Below are 20,958 nucleotides of genomic sequence, written 5' to 3' on the forward strand. Positions count from 1 at the left end.
ATTTGTATAACTTTGGGGGGGGGGGGGGGTGGGCAATACAATAATTTAATTAAAATCTTCACCGGATTTCTCCTTTAACTGCACCTCAACTACAACATGTGTATCACATGTCCACTGCAAGCAGATGCTGTTCTTGTTCCCTAAGACAATCTATGTAAATGCACCATCATCACACTCCTCTTAAAGGGAACCCGTCACATTGAAAAGTCACTGTATTCTGTGTGTACTGTGTGTTATACTGTAGGAGGAGCTGAGATGATTCATGTATAGTTTCTCAGGAAAAGTTGTAGTATAACTTGTCATTCATTTATTTAGTCATGTGGGCGGTCCTAAAGAGTGATTGACAGCTATCTGCATATAGGTTTGCATATAAGAGGGATCACCTATTTGACTACTTTGCTTATTCTAAGTCAGGGATGGGGAACCTTAGGGAAACTACAACTCCCATCATGCCTAAAGCTAAAGCTTTGGCTGTCCAGGCATTATGGGAATTGTAGTTAAGAGATACTCAGTGATTGACAGATCTCTCTAACGTAGGGTTAGGGAACCTTGGCTCTTCAGCTGTGGCAAAACTACAACTCCCATCATGCCTGGACAGCTTTGGCTGTCCAGGCATGATGGGAGTTGTAGTTTTGCCACAGCTGGAGAACCAAGTTTTCCTACCCCTGCTCTTAACACATACAGCTGTCAATCACTGAGTAGGACCGCCCACATGACTACTTAAATGTATATGAATATATGACAAGTTATTCGGAAACTTCTCCCGCAAAACTAAATACAGATCTGCTGGGCTCCTCCTGCTCCATAACACAATGCTAGCAGATGTGACAGGTTCCCTTTAAGTGCTAGGGGCCCCGATGTCTGTGCACCCCCTCTTTAGCAGGGCCCCAGTGTTACTCTCTGGGACTTTGTGTAAATAGAAGAATAAGTATTGATACAATGTAATAATATTAGTGTAACAATGTATCAGTCACATGCATTTCCTTTTCTTTAAGTAAACGTTTCCTTTCCTCCTCCTCCTCCTCCTCCTCCTCCTCCTCCTCTCTCTCTCTTTCATAGCTCTGGTAACTTTGGCTTGTTTTCCACCCCTTTAGTTCCATGTGACCCTTTGTGGAATTTTTGTGAATGAAGCTCTATAGCTGGAGGCCTGGAGGCATATCTAGGCTGAGAGTCTATGAATAAACACATCAATCAGATTAGAAAAACACGCCATCCCATTGGCTGAGCCGCCCAGGCAGACTGGACAGGATCCAAACCCCGCCAGGGTTACCAGGGCAACCAATCCTGCTCAGGCCGCTCCAGACGGTCTCTCTGCAAACTGTTGCTCACATTACAAGGAGGCAGAAGCCTGGATACTTAATATCCTTACAGAAAGCACCGAGCGAGCGCAAAAAACCTCATAAATGTGCTTTATTTATATGGCGCCAACCTATTCCACAGCGCGTTACATGCAGGAGAGGAGGATTGATATATAATGGAGATATATATATATATATATATATATATATATATATATATATATATATATATATATGTATACAGCATAGTCCATAGGTTACAACATACTCCACTGTAACAAGTCTGCAATAGTAAATCAATGTACAATCATTCCCTCCATTGTGGGATATAAGGGGCAAATGAAGAGGATGAAATATACATATAGTTATATATATATATATATATATATATATATATATATATATATATATATGCACAGCCATCAGCCATAGCATAAAATGCTAATGTTATGTCAGCCCCCCTCATCAAGGCCTGGACCCCATATTGCTATCATGTGTCCCACTGGCGTATGAACCCCATAACCCTGTGATGTATCCCCACCAGGGACCAGACCCCATAGCCCTATGATGTGTCCCCCAGGGGCCCAGACCCAATAGTCCTGTGATGTCACCCCCATAGTCCTGTGATGTGTCCTCCCTGACCCCATAGTCCTGTGATGTGTCCCCCCAGGCCCGGAAACCATAGCCCTGTGATGAGTCCCGCGAACCCCATAGCCCTATGATGTGTACCCCAGGCCCGGACCCCATAGTCCTGTGATGTGTCCTCCCTGACCCCATAGTCCTGTGATGTGTCCCCCCAGGCCCGGAAACCATAGCCCTGTGATGAGTCCCGCGGACCCCATAGCCCTATGATGTGTACCCCCAGGCCCGGACCCCATAGTCCTGTGATGTGTCCTCCCTGACCCCATAGTCCTGTGATGTGTCCCCCTAGGCCCGGAAACCATATCCCTGTGATGAGTCCCGCGGACCCCATAGCCCTATGATGTGTCCCCCAGACTCCATAGCCCTATGATGCGTACCCCCAGGCCTGGACCCCATAGTCCTGTGATGTGTCCCCCAGACTCCATAGCCCTGTCATGTGTCCCCCAGACCCCATAGCCCTGTGACCTCCCCTGTGGTATCAGCAGCAGATCCTGTGAGGTGATCGGTGAGGCCTCCATGGATGGGACTTGTTTCTCCAGCACATCCCACAAATGATCAATCTGTTAGAGATCTGGAGAATCTGAAGGACGAGTCACCATCTTGTTCTATGAGTCTTGTTCCTCATTCCTGAACAATGTCTGCAGTGCGGCCCCCGGGGCATTACTCGCTGCCATTAGGCGGTCATCCTGCCATGTAAAATGGGACTTGGTGTGTACAAGGGTTAGGTAGGTGGTCGGGTCACAGTAACATCTCCATGTAACCATAACACAAGGTCTCCAGCAGAACATTGCCCATCACACTGCCCCCGCCATCATGTTTTCCCATAGTGCCATCTCTTCCCCAGGTAAGTGACGCACCCGGATGGAGAACCTGACCCCATCAGATCAGACGTCGTCTTCCATTGCTCTATGCTCCAGGTCTGATGTCCATGTAAACACTTTGGGTGGTAGACGGGGTCACTGTGAACCCCCATACCCAGCGAGGTGCCATGTCCTCTGTGATCTGACTCCTTTCTATCATAAACAGCAGGAAGTTTTTCAGCAGTTTGCTTTACAGCAGCTCTCCTGTATGATCAGGCTGGACACACTACACTTGCCCGTTTTTCCAACATGAACTTCCATTACTGACTGCCCCAGGCTACTAATGTCCCCCCCAAAAATGGCACCGGATCATCCATATAACATCGGGGTCTCCACCCCAGGAAACATTTTGTGTCTGCGAGTAAAAGACCCTATATAGTGAGATATAGAAATACAGGACTACACACAGTATATACATAGGGGAGATTTATCAAACATGGTGTAAAGTAAAACTGGCCCAGTTGCCCCCGGCAACCAATCAGATTCCACCTTTCTTTCCTCACAGACTCTTTGGAAAATGAAAGGTGGAATCTGATTGGTTGCTAGGGGCAACTGAGCCAGTCTCACTTTACACCATGTTTGATAAATCTCCCCCATAGGGTTTTCATGAATGTGACTTATCCATCTATTGGATTTCAGAAATGGCAGAAAAATGTAGAAACCGCAGCTGGTGGCCAGAGATGGATGCACCCCACAGATCAGGGCTAATCCGCACTATATTAGACACCAATCCCCATCACATCTATGTCCCAGATTCTCCCAGTCCGGCAGGTTTTCCAACCAGTCTGAATTTAGCCAAAAAATCTCTCATTCTTCTAATTGCCCATTGGTCCTAACTAGAAACATTATTCTATTATGGCCGCGTTCACACTAGCGTCAGAGCTCCAACCTAGGGATCGCCATTTATTTAGCAGAATCTGTGGCTGTAAGTTGCTACAAACTACAACTCCTATCATGCACTTATCCGTTGATCTCTTAGGTTAGAGTTCTACAGCCTGTGACCCTAAAGCTGCTGAAAAACTACAACCCCCATCATGCCTACTGCAGTCTGTAGCTGGTTATTTGATCTCTTTGGTCTGTTACACAATATGAAAAACTACAACTCCTATCATGCACCGATCCATTAATCTCTTAGGTCAACCCGTAACCCTACAGCTGCTGCAAAGCTACAACTCCTATCATGCACTGATCCGTTGATCTCTTAGGTTAGAGTTCTACAGCCTGTAACCTTACAGCTGCTGCAATACTACAACTCCTATCATGTCCACTGCAGCCTGTGGCTGATCCTTTGATCTCTTTGGTTGCTGGTTCTCAATCTGCAAAACTACAGCTCCCATCATACCCACTGCTGTCTTTGGTTGTTTGATCTCTTTGGTTAGTGTTTCCCAATCTTCAAAACTACAACTCCCATCATACCCCAACAGCTGGAGAGCCACAAGTGTCAAACCTGCAGCCATCTAGCAGCTGCAAAACTACTATTCCCATCATTCCTGGACACTTAAAGCTTTGGCTGTCCAGACATGATGGGAATTGTAGTCTTTTAGTAGTTGGAGAGCGGAAGGTGTCACACCTGTGGGTTAGGGAATGCTGTTCTATAAACTAGCAGGGCATGATGGGACTTGTAGTTTTGCAACAGCTGGTGACTCACTGGTTTGGGAATTCTGCTCTATAAATTGTCAGGGCATGATGGGAGTTGTAGCCTTGCAACAGCTAAAGCAGGGATAGGGGACCTTGGCTCTTGGCTTTTGCAAAACTACAACTCCCATCATGCCTGGATAGCCAAAGCTAAAGCTTTGCAATAGCACACCTTGGCTCTCCAGCTGTTGCAAAACTACAACTCCCATCATGCCTGGACAGCCAAAGCTAAAGCTTTGGCTGTCCAGTCATGATGGGAGTTGTAGTTTTGCAACAGCAGGAGAGCCAAGCTTCCCTATGCCTGAGCTTGAGGACCACAGTTTGAGGTTGTCCATGCATGATGGGAGTTGTACTTATCCAACAGATGAAAAGCCACATCCTTATACATTACAGTAGCCCCTGATTCTCATTCTTGCAATTCAATATGTTTACACTAGGATAAAAAAAAAAAAAAAAAAAAAAAAAAAAATGCCGGACTATCAAATCTCCCGGATTACAGGACGCCCCCCCCCCCCCCCCCCCCCAGCGCACGTGCAACCTGCAGCACCCGCAGCGCCATCCCTGTGCGACCTTTTTTTTTTTTTACAATTTTTTTTTTTTTAGGAAGTTAATAGAAGTGGAGTAAAAACAAAAAACATTTCCGAATTTCACTGTGAGGGTGAGGAAAGGTCAGAGGGGCCAGATCCCCTGGGGAGGAGGAGGAGGAGGAGGAGAGGCAGGAGGCATTGTTTTCCTTATCAGGGGGTGGGGGGCAGAGAGGGAGAAGCTTGATTGACAGTCAGAAATCTGATCCTGTGAAAGAGACAGAGAGCAAATGGGAGGGAGAGATCTCTCCTCTGAGTAGTTTGGATAGGAGGCCCCTGGAGGAGAAGCAGAGGAAAAACCACACAATCCAGCTCTGTCACTGGAGCTTGCAGCCTGCACGGGGGGAAGTGGCTTGGAACCAAAAAATTCATGGTCTTTATTAAATTTTTGCAAGGAGTTTTGCTGCAAGCAGTCGCCATCAGGTGGGTCTTTCTGCAAGAACTTTTGTCTTTTCGTGCATGCAATGGCTGAGCCCTGGAGTTTAGAGGGGAGGAAGCACAATGTATCCTCTGCAAATCCTCCTGATCGCCATTACTAGTTACAGTGCACACGTTTGCAAATCAGTGATTCCCACTGGAAGGAGAGAGAGAGGGGGGTGAGAAGGGGGGGGGGGGGGGTGTACCTTGTGCCCACTACCCACTACCCCCAGCACTAGCCAGGTTGCAGGATTTGCTATTTGCCCCTGTTGTTGTTGATTCTGCTGCTGCTGCCTCCTCTTCTTCTTCTTGTTCTTCTTCTCCCCCCTTCCAGCTGAAGCCACAGCCTCTCATGCAAATGCAGCTGAGTGCTGAGGAGGGATTTTTATGAATGGGACTGCTGAAGGTTAATTAGCTATGCAAATGCAAGCCTCTCATTCATGAGTTGTGCTGCTGCTTCTCTCTCTCTCTTTTTTTTTCCTCCTCTCCTAAAGCCATCTTGTTTCCCTTGCAGCTCAGATCCTGAAGGAAAAAAAAAATCACAAGATAAATGCAGGCGACACTTTGTGACTTAAGACTGGTGTAAATAGAATCTGCCAAGGATGGATGGATTTTATGATCAGCAAGTGCCTTACATGGTTCCCAATGTGAGTGATGAGACTCCAGAAGTTTACAGAACTTACTGCACTTACTCCTCTACTTTGCTTTTTTTTTGTACCTTCATCTTTTCCTTTTCTTATAACTTTCCTTAGACATTCCTTGTGTGACTTTTGCAATATTGACTCTGTAGGTTACAATGGGATGGGAGGGGGTGGTGGTTGGTTTTATGAATGTTGCTATTATATTGCAGACCTGTAACATAGAACCAGCAGGACCTGGGCATAGTGTTGGGTTCCTGTATTACTTTCTTACATGTTATCCTTAGTTTCCTGTAAGATTTATGTAACATATGAACCTCATACTAAGCACATATAGGACCTGTATATATCATTACTTTGCTACCTGTTATCCTTAGTTTCCTGTATATAATATATGAACCTCATAATAAGCTCATATAGGACCTGTATACAGTATATCATGGGTGTATTATATTACTTCACTACATGTTATCCCTAGTTTCCTATCTTTATACACTATATGGACCTCACAATAAGCCCCTGTACTGTGCATAGTGTTAGGGTCTCACTTTACTTTGCTACCTGTTACCCCTAGTTTCCTATGGAATATATATGTAGCATATAAATCTCACAATATGCACCAAGAGGACCTGTACATAGGGTTTGGGTGTTGCAATACTTTGCTACATGTTATCCATAGTTTCCTATAGGATATATATATAATATATATATATATATATATATATATATATTAGCAAACTCCCCATAAGCACCAATAGCCATATGCTGTCTGCTTCATGTTATCCTTGGTTTCACTCATAAGAGGCTTATAAAATAGGATCCTCACAATAAGCACCAGAAGGACCTGTATATAGCACCCAAGCACCCTGTATATAGCACCCAAGCACCCTGTATATAGTTTTGCCTTACTTTGATACATGTTTCCTGTATGACTCATTTCACATAGGAACTTGATTAAAAAAACAACAACACACCAATAGAACCTTCATATAGTGTAGAGGTCTTGCAACACTTGCCTCAATGTTATCTATATTTGCTTTATGTTCCCATTAATCTCCTATGTTGTAAAAGCCCCCGTCAGGGGTTAATCTATGTGACTATTAGTTTCTGTGTTGTAATCGCCCCCAATAGGAAGTTAATCTGGTAGAACAATAGTTAACCTTATTGTTACAGAGTTGTAAAAGCCTCAACAAGAGGTTAATAAAGTGCAACAGTACCTCAGGGTTTACATTGTTACAATGTTGCAAAAGTGTCAACAACCTGTAAATATAGCATAAAAGATGATACATTGTATATTTGGTAAAATGATGCAACAACCTGTAAATATAGCATAAAAAAATGATACAATGTATATTTGGCAAATGCTAAAATGTTGCAATAATCTGTAAATATAGCCTAAAAGATGACACTGTGTATATTTAGTAGATGCTACAATGTTGCACAAGTCCCCAGCAGGCTTCTCCCTCTATATAATGTGACTGTTTCTGTTCCTATAGATTGCTGAGTGTATAAGCTTCTTCTTCTTTATCTTCCTCTTCTTCCTCTTCTTCTCACTGTTGAGCTGACTTGGTCTCAGTCTCTGATTCTTGCTGTTTTTAGAATCAAAGTGGGACAATCTGCCATGAGAGAACCACGAATAGCAGGAAAAGAAAGTTTTTAAATAGAGACCTGGCTCATGACTCAGAAGGTGAGAGCTGCGAGATGTTCGAGGCTTCGGGGTGGGTTGTGGATATAGAGTCAGTAATAGGCTGTTTATAGCCCATTCTATCGACTGTGACTTGACATGCATCTCTGTTATTGACTATTGCCTGATATCTGCATTCGTACAGCATGTAACCTAGATACATTAGATTAGAGCTTTTTGATGGTGCTTCCTGGCATCACACATGGTCCAGACCTTCTTATTTGTTTTATACAGTATCTTTTTACTATATAATGCTCAGACTTGTGGTCAATGTAAGGGAATACTGAGATCAATGTAATAGACGACTGATGGAGACATATGTTAAAATCTCTCTATATACTATGGGGTATGTGATGGATTAAAATGCAACTATTAAACTTTATTTGCAGAGCTTTTTCAAGATCTGAGTCAGTTGCAGGAGACGTGGCTTGCAGAAGGTAAGAAAAAAAATATATAAAAAATGTAAAAAACCCAAAATGCATGGTAACCCCCCAGATCATGGATGGAAGGATGGAGGGAGAGGAGGGAGAAGAGAAAAAAAAAATCTTGAACTTGCTGTCTTAATGTTCAGCCCAATTAATTGAGCTTTAAAAGAGCCACCTCATGTGTCATGCATACATTAGAGAGACTGATGAGTTTGTCTTTGGGGACTCGGGGGCTGCTCTACCCAGTGTCATCACAAATTACCAGGAGAAATTGCTTCCAGCTCACAATCACATCTGCTTTTGGCAAGAACTAATGCAGCAAGACTTGGAAGTTCTGAGCCTCTGTTCAGGTTTTTAATTGCAATTGATCAGGTTTATATCAGTGCACCTCCAGAGACTGTATACAGCCAGAACAGGGCTCGCTGTTGTCTTCTGAGCAGCACACATGACTCTTTGGTGTTCTGGAAGAGCAGCTTTCTGATGGCAGAATTTGGTATCCCTGAGTTTAGGAGGACGGGATGCTTCAAGAATTGAGTGCCAGTGTCTTCTTTCCCCCTTGCGCACAGCATAGGACACTAGGTGTGTATCCATGGATTTTGTAACGCTTTATTTTAGAGATTTTTTATTATTTTTTTTAGTTAATTTCCAATTTTTTCTTATAATTTTTCTTATAATTTATCATTGTTAAATGTATTTTTCATGTTCTTTGAAAAGGACTCTATACGTTATATAGACGATTTACTTTACATACAGCTATTCTATGTGTAGGTTCTGTAAGGAAAGTCATCGTAACTGTAAGCACTTTGTTGGGTTTTTTAGCCTTTTTTGTGCTTTTTTGCTATGTTATTTCACTCTGATCAGAGTTGGTCAGCTTTATCTGGAGGGTATATCGATGATTTAACATACGTTTATGCTTCGTGCTTCCTAACACTATGGTGTATATGTTATATATATATATCATAGGGCTTTATACATTTTATGATGCCAAGATTAAAACTTCTTCCTGAATCTTTAATTTTCTTTAGTTTTTTTTTTCTTATTTTTAATAAAATTTTAGTATTCTGTAGATTGATTGCAAGTTACTTTAAGTCTTTGTGCAGGAGCGTTTAGAAAGGAATACATTTTTTTATATATTTTTTTTAATTTATTTTTTATTTTTTACAAAATTTATAAAAATTTTAAATTTTCTGTAATTCTGTAAAAGTTTAAAAACATTTGATGCAGTGTGGACGGTCTCACACGTTGGCACTGAAAATAGTTTCTATGTGTATCCGGATTGTTCTTCTTGTGTTTTCACACCATGGTTGCCTCGTATAGGATGCTTTCCACTGGTACGCCTTCATATAGGATGACTTGTCGAGCAGATGATTCACAAATGTAGCTGAAACGCCAGGTGAAGACTTTACCTGTCGGGACAAGTTGTGTTGTGGAGGGAATATTTGTGTGTCTCGGAGGCTGTAGCTTTTCTACATCCTCATTATTATTATTATTATATCATTATTTCCTCTTGCCATGAATATTCTCCTTTATAGTTGAGCCTGACATAATAATCACTACATTATACCTAGTTATTATATAGGACTAGATTTATAATTGATATAGATGTTAGCTATATTACAGTCTACACCTTTTTATATAGTTTCATGTATTAGCTGTTTATAACTTTTTTTTTAATATATTATATAATTTTTCGGCCCTTTTTTGGCTCCATAGTTTTGATCCTATTTTTGCAAGTTTCAAGCAAAAACTCACAGTTTTAGGAATACTTACTGATGTACTATTGTGGAACTTTGTAGGGACCCCCAATAGTCATTGAGGTAAGGTAATGGTGGACATCTTCATCTATAGACTATACCATATCATTGTATTGTGTCACCGACCTCAAAAACAATGACCGAGCTCAGACTCCTATCAATCCTACATAGAGTTAACTTCTCTGATATCATTAGGGTTCTGCCATTCGATACGGAATATGATACAGTCATATCCTCTGGTTAACCCATCCCCTGCCCTATAGATTTAGACCATCATCTACTGATTTCCATAGTTATTGATTTCTTTTTTTCTTTTTCCCTTTCAAATAGAATTATGAAATCCTATCCCTCTTTTTGTTTTTCCATTGGGTTCCATAGAATATTTCGTAATTGAATTTAGAGCCTAATGTGGATAAATGAAGGGTTTGGTTGACCGAAAACTACAAAAATACCCAATGAACCGAAGTCTTTGTTTACTTTGTCCCCATTGCTTTCCGTATCATTTGTCTTTATGATGACTGTTCCTATTTGGCCTAAAAATTTTCTAAATGGTAAGATTTTATTGAATGTAGAAGAGTAAGGGTTAACTTTGTATGTAGACCTGTACAGGATGCGCAGATCGATTCTTACCTATAGACTCCAATGACCACTTTGGTAGGGGAGGAGGGTTGACTTCATTTGACTCCCATATGGCCAGTAAGTTTTGGAATAACTCATAGTGACATAGTTGGATGCTACGACCACTTGAGGAACACAGTATTCATGTAGGGCATGGATCAGACTGCATCGACTCCGAGAGCTGCAAAGTTCTTGGTAAGTTCCCTTTCCATACTTTAAAGAATTAGAGACAATCAACTGTTTACACTTGTACGTCATCTTCACTGTTACCCTCAACGGTAGAGGGATCAAAGCTTGGAACAAAGATCGAATTTCAGCGTTACGAAAATTGGAAACATTTAAATTTTCCAAAATTTTTGTTTTCTTTTGTGTTCATTCTATACTGAGGCATAGTTCTGGGGACTACTGGATCCAGCTGGTGTATGGAGTAAACTCGCATACTGTTGTGTAAAGATTGAATAGACTGCCCATTTATGCATCAAGTATCCTGTAAGTAAATTTTTAGATTAAACTTGAGTGGCTATCTAAGACTGGTTGTTTCCTCTACTTCAGTCTGAATCTTAGTGGGGATCACAGATCATTGTGTGTTGACTTTTTTTGTTAGTATTTTGATGTTTTTTTTTTCTTAAGATCATGTTTTATAGTAGTTTAGGCGTTAAAAGGATTGTCCAAAATATGTCCATTGCAACCTATAGCTAGGGGTTAGAGTGAAAGTCTATGGTCTACAACCTGTGGCTTCCCAGCGGATGGGAAAGTGCATTGCATAGTAGTTGGAAAGTAAGGGTTTGTTCACATGCAGAGGATTTTCTGCAACTCAAAATATTGGGATTCTTCTTGCAGCAAGTTCATGGATTATGCAACAATTGCAAAAGTTTCTGCAACGCTTTGGCTCTATTTACACGTATCAGAAATGTTGCAGAATTTTTCGCGACTGGAAATTTGTTTGTGTAGCATGACCCTGAATTTCTATAAGCCCTAGAAGTTTATGTAACATGCTGTGTGAATAGACCCTTACAGGTTACTCGTCTATTGTCATTTATAAATATTTTACAGTATCTCAGAGGCTGGGTTCACACTACGTATATTTCAGTCAGTATTGTGGTACTCATATTGCAACCAAAACCAGGAGTGGATTAAAAACACAAAGGCTCTGTTCACACAATGATGAAATTGAGTGGATGGCCGCCATATAACAGTAAATAACGGCCATTATTTCAATATAACAGCCGTTGTTTTAAAATAACAGCAAATATTTGCCATTAAATGGCGGCCATCCACTCAATTTTAACATTGTGTGAACAGAGCCTTTCTGTGTTTTCAATCCACTCCTGGTTTTGGTTGCAATATGAGGACCACAATACTGACTGAAATATACATAGTGTGAACCCAGCCTCTATGTGTGAATATTTATAAACAATGTTCTAATAATATAGATTTTTTTTGTCTGATCAGGGTCACATGGATTGTGTGTGTTGGGTGTACGCTCCTCGTACAAGTCTATTACATATACAATAGAAATGTTGTATCTATTTGTGACTGAAGTTTCTGAAGTCTTATCAGTGACCAATAGCAAGTGGCCAGAGCACGGCTATCAGTCTCTGTGGTGGCCCAATAGGCAATGGTACATATCACTTGGAACATCGATTGGGCTTTATAATAAAGTTTATCGCTATAATAGCAATATGGAAACTTGAGATTGATGTGTGCTGATGTGAAAATTATTAGTAGATTGCAACAAACTATCTTTTTAGTTACATTCTAGATCATGGGTGTCATCCAGCTGTTGGAAAACTACAATTCCCATCATGCCTGGGCAGCCGAAGCTAAAGCTTTGCTTGTCCAGGCATAATGGGAGTTGTAATCTTGTAACAGCTGGAGGGCCGGAGTTTAAAACCTATGTTCTAGATTGTTAACTGTCCTACCCTTTTGATTTTAGTTTAAGGATGTGTTAAAAGTAGAGATGAGCAAACTTACAGTAAGTTCAGGTTTGTCCGAACCAGAACTCTCCGCATTTGACTCCTGTTGACTGGAGAAGATGGATGCAGCCCCAGGTTTACATGGAAAACATGGATACCGCCTATGACTGTATCCATGTTTTCCAGGTAGCCATAAGACTGCATCCATCTTCTCCAGTCAGTAGGAGTCAAATGCCGAGTGTCCGGGATCAAGCGAACCTGAACTTACTCTAACAAGACTGGTGACCACCATAATTGTGCTCAGTATTAGCAATGTGAATACCTGTCCTGGTTGTGTCTCCAGACCATGGAATGTGCATTCAAGACAACAAAACCAAACAGATCTTCACTCGATTCCATAAAATCCTGAACATACTGTATGTTCTTACTTTGACTAAGAGTGGATTTACATATGTCAGATTTTACTGTAGTGTTCTCCATTGGATTGAGTAGCAGAAAGTGCAGGAAACCCTTTGCCGCCATAATCATCACGTCTGGCAGCAGGAGAATTCACATGTGACAGTTTTTTTTGTTTTTTTTACAACTGTTCCAATGCATTCTAATGCATGCCATGCAAACGTAGTTGCAGAAATTTCTGCGACAAATCTGCCGCAGGTAATTTGAATAGGGAAGATTTGTCCAAGAAATTTCTACAACTCAGACTCTGCTCTGTGCATCTGAATGGGTTTTTTCAGGAAAACACCTAGATTGCTGCAACTACTAAAATTTCCGCAACAAATCTCCCACCTGTAAATTCCCATGCAGAAATTTCTGAAATTAAAAGTTAGCGCAATGCATCTGAATGGGATTCCTTTCGCAGCAAGTGCATTGGTTTCTCCAAATGGATGGTCAGGACAGTGGCAGATTTTTATTTTTATTTTTTTTTGCAATAAGTCGTCTGCAAATAACTTAAGTGGTGCACAACTTGCAGCGCTCCAACTGTTGCAAAACTATAATTCCCATCATTGCCTGGACAGCCGCTGGCTAACATGGTGGAAAATGTACTTTTGCAACACTTAGAGGGCTGCGGGTTGTGCACCATTCATTGCCTTACAGGATAGCCACACGTGACTGTTTTGTTTCAGGAATTTCTGCAATTGTTCCATTAATTTTGGAGAAATCCATGCACATGCTGCAGAAACAAGAGTTAAACTGCAGCAAACTTGCAGTGTGTGAACTCTCCCGTAAAGGTAGATTTGCATGTCGCATTTTTTTTTTTTTTTTAATTGTTGAAATTTTAATGCAGAATTTTTCTGTTGCAGAAATATTTTCCTTAGAATTAGCAAATTTTGATTTTAGAATCTCATCTAAGGCTGGATTCACACTGCAGTCCATTTTTATGCATAAAACTGACGAAAAACAGATACATTTGTGTGCATCCGTTTTTCCATTGACTTGCATTATAAAAAAAGAATTAAAAAAGGATCAAAATGCATCCCTTTTTAATGTAAACAAAACCGATCTGATTTTTGATCAGTTTATTTTTTATAAAAGGTAGTCAATGGAAACACGGATCAAAACGGATGCAAACAACGTTTTGCATAAAACGGACAGCAAAAATGCACTGTGAACCCAGCCTAAGACTTTTGCACTTCAATTTTGGTGCAACTAATCTGGCCCAATTGTAGTTTGTTTGTTTTTTAAATTTTTGTGGCGTATTTTAACATATCCTCCACATGTGGGGATTTGCTTTATATTTTCTGCAGCTGATTTGTATATACACTGATTTGCTGATTGCTGCAAATCCTCAGGTGTGAATATGCTCCTAGGGTACATACATATACAGGGAACATACATATACACACATATGTAGGATCTGTTGAAGATTTGAAGCTGTAGATTTCAGTGATCAGCCACGCCGCAGATCCTGTACATGTGAATGCACCTTATGACCCTCTTACATAGAGTGAATATTACTTTAGGGTATGTTCACACCTGCAGATTTGCTGCAACTAATTGATTGGCACAGAATGACTGTACATTTATTGCAGCAGATCGGCAGCGAATCCTCAGGTGGGAACATTCCCTAATGAGGATAATAATTCCTTTATTTATATAGCGCCAACTTATTCCATAGCCCTGTACACAGCCGGTCATCCCTCATCCCTGTCTCCATTAGGGCTCACAGTGTAGATTCAGTCTATATATCTCTAAAGGAAACAATACACACACTGATTGATCTGACAGATTATTGAAGCCAAAGCCAGGAACGGACTATAAACAGAGAACAGGTCATAAAAAGACTGAGATTTCTGCTCTTTTCAAATCCATTCCTGGGTTTAACTTTAATAATCTGTCAAATAAATCTGTCTGCGTAGGTGCAACATTAGGCTCTGTTCACACATGGCATTTATTTTGCGTTTTGTCCACAATTTTGACTGCTTTGCAGCGAATTGCGCAATGGTCGTATAAATAGCACAATTTTTTTAGGCTTAAATCTCTCAAGATCGTGGCCAAAATGGGAATATATTACAGTGATTGCACAACTCGACTGTCAAAGTGGTGGTATCACGAACGCCAAAGCAAAGCTTTGTGTGAACATAGCCCAAGGCTATAATCACACCTTCGCATCTGTTCCAAAAAAAGTGCAAGGATTCTGCACCAGATAAGTGTACATACAGTAGTGGCAGATCTGCCTGTGTGAACGCCCCCCAATGTATGCATTCACACGTTCAAATTCCGGGCCCATTGATTTAAACCGGAGTGTTCACACTGCCCGTAGTTTTACGGATCCATAATCCGCGATTACTGATCAGCCTTAGTACAGTCTGTAATTGCGACACAGATTATCCCATAGAAGTCTATGGGAAGAGTCAGAAAATACGGATGATGTACCAATTCTTTTGTGGATTGTGGATGAAGATTGCGGACAGTCGTGAAAAACCACAACGTGTGAATGTAGCCTTAAAGGGAACACGTCACTATGAAAATGTTCCCTAAGCTATCGGCATCATATTATAGAACAGAAGGAGCTGAGCGGATTGATATATATCTTTATGGGGAAAAATTCAGTATAACTTGTAATTTATTCAATGGAATCTCTGATATTTCCACAGCTAAAGAGTCCAGTCCATTGAGTGACTCCGCCCACTGGACTCGGAATGATCAGGGATTTCACACAACATGTTACAACGTATACTGAATCTTTCCCCATAAAGTTATATACCAATCCGCTCAGCTCTTCCCGCTCTATAACATGATGGCGATAGATTAGATAGTCTTGGTGACAGGTTTGGTTTATTGCATCATTTCAGTGTGCACCCCAATACCCTACACACTTTAGGGTTCTTGTCCCTTTAAGTGTCTATCCCCCCCCCCCCCCATGGACGTCCGTGTTTATATAGCTGGATTTTGCCTTGATTTTGTTCCCTGGACAGAAGGGTGTGACGCCGGACGGCCGTGCGGTTGGGCCGCGTGCTCCATGGTGGACTTCTGTGTGTGTTTTTGTGAATGGAGGCAGAACTCCAGCCCTGCTTGCTTGTCTTGAGAAATTGCATCGGATCAGCTGTCTCATTCACTGGCAGAAAGAGTGACTCATCCATCTTCTGTCTTCTTTGGCTGCAGGTCATTGTTACAGTGGATAGAGCTCGCTTTAATTAAAACCTTAACCCCTTCCTGGCCGATGCCTTCCCCTTTCCGCAGCCACTTTTTTTTTTTGTAGCTTTTTGTGGCTTCCCAGGCCGGTGTAGGCACTTGTAGGCTTTATATCTTCCCCGAGACATCTTGTCAGGAGTCTCTCTCTCTCTCTCTCTCTGAAAGCTCCATTAGATTTCCTTGATTCTGTTGATTTAGTAAAAAGCCTGACATCTTGGGGGTGGGTTGGAGCTGGCACGTCGATGTTAATCCAGCTCCCATCTCCACCTCCGCACCCGCTAATAATAAAGCGAAAACAGGCTTCCGATTCTGTCTCCAAATAGCTGGAATATGATTGTGCGATGGCTCCGCAGCGAGGAACAATCCAGCCATACACTACCTTACTGAACGGTGGATACGTGTATCCGAGTGTATCACAAGAGACGGGCAACACTTGGATACATTGTTACCTTTCAATGGGCACTGTACTGCAGGGATCTCTCTCCAGATGTTGCAAAACTACAACTCCCATCATGCCTTTGGCTAGCATCATGCCTAGCAATAACCAAGGGTCCAGTTCTTAACCCCTTCCAATACCAGTGACCTCTCACCTTAACCCCTAACCCCTTCTATGGATATACCTTTGGCCGCAGTATTCATTGGATATAATACATTCACTGTTTAACCCTTTGTGATCTGCAGCGTTAGAGCCGATGAGAGTAATTAGGGCCCTATTCCACCAGACGATTATCGTTCAGATTATCGTTAAATCGTTCGAATCTAAACGATAATCGTTCGGTTGAAATGCAGTTAACGATTAACGACCGAACGAGAAATCGTTGATCGCTTTATAAGACCTGGACCTTTTTTTTTATCGTTGCTCGTTCGCAAATCGTTCGCATTGAATAAGACGTCGTTCGGTCGGTCGCAGTAGATACGAACGCAATAGCGAAGAAATAGCGATGGCAAATACGATCATAAGTAACGATTATCGTTCCATGGAAATGAGTGAACGTTTTAAGGTCTTTCGCAATAGCGGTCGTTTGAGATCGTTAATCGTTAACGATTATGCGACCGATAATCGTCCGTTGTGTCATTGGCAGCTTTACACATTGGGCACTAATATAGGCATTAACATGTGATCATTGCTGGAGGATCCTATAGACCAGGGATGGGGAACATTGGCCCTCCAGCTGTTGCAAAACTACAATTCCCATCATGCCTGGACAGCCAAAGCTAATGCTTTGGCTGTCCAGGCATGATGGGAATTGTAGTTTTGCAACAGCTGGTGGACCAAAGGCTCCCCATCCCTGGTATAGATACAAGAATGTGGTATCCCTGGGCTCAGGATCGGCTGGCATGAGATCCAGTAGATTTCTTTTGCATGATCATTTTGCTCTTTGATGCAGCCGGTTATCTCTGCCATATGGAAATCCATGTCCTAAATAGGCTGTCAGGGCATGATGGGAGTTGTAGTTCTGCAACAGATGGAGAGCTGTGGCTTTAGGGTTTCTCTTAATAAGCTGTCAAGGCATGATAGGGGTTGTAGTTTTGCAATGACTAGAGAGACACAGCTTGTAGGAGGTTTTCTAAAGTCAGGAAATGATGGGAGTTGTAGTTTTGCAACAGCTGGAGAGATGTGGTATTAGGATTCCTCTCCATAAGGCATGATGGGAGTTGTAGTTTGGCAATGACTGGAGAGCTGTGGCTTTAGGGTTCTTCTCCATAAGCTGTCAGGGCATGATGAGAGTTATAGTTTTGCAATGACTGGAGAGCTGTGGCTTTTGAGTTCTTCTGCATAAGATGTCAGTGCATGATGGGGGTTGTAGTTTTGCAATGACTGGAGAGCCCCAGCTTGTAGGAGGCTTTCTATATGCTGTCAGTTTATGATGGGAGTTGTAGTTCTGCAACAGCTGGAGAGCTGTGGCTTTAGGGTTTCTCTCCATAAACTGGCAGTGCATGATGGGTGTTGTAGTTTTGGAAAACCACAGGTTTGGCAATGCTGAAATAAAGTTTTCTGCACTCCTTATGCTCATCCCATTGCAGAACACTACAGTCATGGCTGATAACTGGGACAATAGACGGCATCCACCTGCCCAGGGAACAGAGAAGGGACATGCAGGTGTACAGTCTCCCATCATCCCTCCCTGCGTGTGAGGCGGCAGATAAGGAAGGGTTAATGTGCAGCTCTTCTTCTTCTCCTCATTATTGTGATTGATGGGGATGTAATCCGAGGATGATGGAGCTCCGACCATTTGGCAGCATTAACTCTCTCTGTGCCATGGACGTTCTAATGACTTGTTTGCATTTCTCCCGTCCGTCACTCAAGTGCTCAGTGGCATTTCCTAAAAATGTCAGCGTGGATTAGCGCTCCGTGGTTGTTGTTTTTTTTTTGTTAACATTTGTACAACTTTATTAACATAAAATATTTGTGTTGATTTGTTCCCTCCAGGGATTTGTATGGTGTTAGGAGATATTGTTATGTGTATGGGGGGAGGGGCGGACGTCGCAGGCTCGTGCAATATCTGCATCAAGGTGCAACGGGCAGCGGATAATCCTGCGACACCTCCAGCCGCTGCAGATATCACACAGGGCGCCATTCAGTGTCCATCAAATCTAATGAAAAGATCTGCAGAAAAATCAGCAGCCAGATGGGTGCAATGTGCTGCGGTTATATTATAGGCGGGGGACACAGCACTAGCTCTCTGATGGTCTGTCTGTTGTGAAACTACAACTCCCAGCAGGTCTGACAGGCGGCCATACAGAGGTCCTTTTTTCTCCCTTTCTTTCTCTGTTTCTGATACTTTCTTTTTTGTCTTTTTTTCCCTTTCTTTCATCATATCAGTCTCTCTTTCTTTCTTTCTTTCTTTCTTTCTCTCTCTCTCTCTCTCTCTCTCTCTCATCCTCTTGCTCTCATTCTTTCTAGTTTTCTACCTCTCTCACTCTTTCTTTATTTCCCCCTCTCTTTCATTCTTTCTTGCTCTTGTACGCTCATTCTCTCTAGTTTTCTCTCTCTCGCTCTCTTGCGCTCTCTCTCTTGACCTCTTGCTCTCATTCTTTCTAGTTTCCTTGCTCTCTCGCTCTCTTGCGCGCGCTCTCTCTCTCTCATCCTCTTGCTCTTATTCTCTAGTTTTCTCTCTCACGCTCTCTCTCACGTTCTCTCTTGCTCTCGTGCTCTCATTCTCTCTAGTTTTCTCTCTTTCTTGCTCTCTTTCTTTCCCCCTCTCTCTCATTCTTTCTTGCTCTTGTGTTCTCATTCTCTCTAGTTTTCTCTCTCTCTTGCTCTCTCTCCCTCTTTCCTCCCCCCCCCCCTCTCTCTCTCTCTCTCTCTCTCTCTCTCTCTCTCTCTCTCTCTCTCTCTCTCTCTCTTTCCCACCTGCCACTACATACAGAACCCTCTGAGAAGTCTCTGTCTGTCTTGCATGTATCTACAGTATTGTTGGGTCCTTCAGTCTTTCTAGAACTTTCTGGAAACCTTTGGCCGTGTTCTTGTGGACGGTCTCCATCAGACGCTTCTCCCGGCGCTCACAGCAAAAACATTAGTAGCGTTAATGATGCACAATGACCCTTTATATCGCTGCCTAAACATACAGCCCGAAACAAAGCACAATGGGCTCTTATACATCCGCACAATCAGACGATTCAGCAGCGGCGGCGGCCGGGGATTCGGGGACCTATACATGGAGGTGACACGGTGTCAGTCCTCACCGGGGGGAATAATACATGTCTATAGTGGGGGACAGGTAGCGGCATCATCAGGGAGCAGTCCTATATAATATCATAGCGCTGTATACTGTCAGCCTAGGGTGTGTCCAATCACCAACTCAGCTCTGCTACATGAAGTTTTTATGATGAACATTTGTATCTATCTATTATCTATCTATCTATTATCTATTATCTATCTATCTATTATCTATCTATCTATCTATCTCCTATCTATCTATCTATCTATCTATCTCCTATCTATTATCTATCTATCTCCTATCTATCTATCTCCTATCTATCTATCTATCTATCTATCTATCTATCTATCTATCTCCTATCTATCTATCTATCTATCTATCTATCTATTATCTATCTATTATCTATCTATCTATCTCCTATCTATCTATCTATCTATATATCTCCTATCTATCTATCTATCTATCTATCTATCTATCTATTATCTATCTATCTATCTATCTATCTATCTATCTCTCTATCAATCTATCTATCTATCTATCTATCTATCTCCTATCTATCTATCTATCTATCTATCTATCTATCTATTATCTATCTATCTATCTATCTATCTATCTATCTATCTATCTCCTATCTATCTATCTCCTATCTATCTATCTATCTATCTATCTATCTATCTATCTATCTATCTATCTATCTATCTATCTCCTATCTATCTATCTCCTATCTCCTATCTATCTATCTATCTATCTATCTATCTATCTATCTATCTATCTATCTCCTATCTATCTCCTATCTATCTATCTATCTATCTATCTATCTATCTATCTATCTATCTCCTATCTATCTATCTATCTATCTATCTATCTATCTATCTCCTATCTATCTATCTATCTATCTATCTATCTATCTCCTATCTATCTATCTATCTATCTATCTATCTATCTATCTATCTATCTATCTATCACTAGGTTTACACCTTAGATTGTTCTGATGTGCTGTAGATGTGGTGCCAGACTTGTCACATGACCAAAACCAGTGGCGCCCAGTAGAACCCTTTAACTATAATAGCGTCCACCACATTTCATCATGTGTCTGTCATACAGTATATGGGCTATATTTTTCTAGCAAATTTTTACTAACTCTGATAAAAAATATATATAATGATATGTATGTATTTCTGATAGATAGATA

The 20,958-nt window shown here is 41.6% G+C and overlaps 1 protein-coding gene across 3 annotated transcripts in view; it reads left to right on the top strand.

Annotated features, from left to right (window-relative positions):
- Positions 1 to 5,237: 5,237 nt before the first annotated feature.
- The window catches only part of ETV1 (ETS variant transcription factor 1), a 57,332-nt gene continuing 41,611 nt past the window's right edge, over positions 5,238 to 20,958 (top strand). The window contains exons 1-4 of one of the 3 annotated variants that reach the window (XM_069959340.1): positions 5,238 to 5,442; positions 5,951 to 6,083; positions 7,674 to 7,761; positions 8,148 to 8,195. In XM_069959340.1, the coding sequence (XP_069815441.1) occupies positions 6,039 to 6,083; positions 7,674 to 7,761; positions 8,148 to 8,195 (181 nt within the window). In that variant the 5' untranslated portion in view covers positions 5,238 to 5,442; positions 5,951 to 6,038. Of the gene's footprint in view, positions 5,443 to 5,950; positions 6,084 to 7,673; positions 7,762 to 8,147; positions 8,196 to 8,397; positions 8,763 to 10,653; positions 10,751 to 20,958 lie in introns of those variants that run through there. The other 2 variants (XM_069959342.1, XM_069959341.1) reach the window with 2 other exon arrangements.

Source organism: Dendropsophus ebraccatus, chromosome 2 (assembly GCF_027789765.1).
Source record: "Dendropsophus ebraccatus isolate aDenEbr1 chromosome 2, aDenEbr1.pat, whole genome shotgun sequence".
Lineage (NCBI taxonomy): Eukaryota > Metazoa > Chordata > Amphibia > Anura > Hylidae > Dendropsophus > Dendropsophus ebraccatus.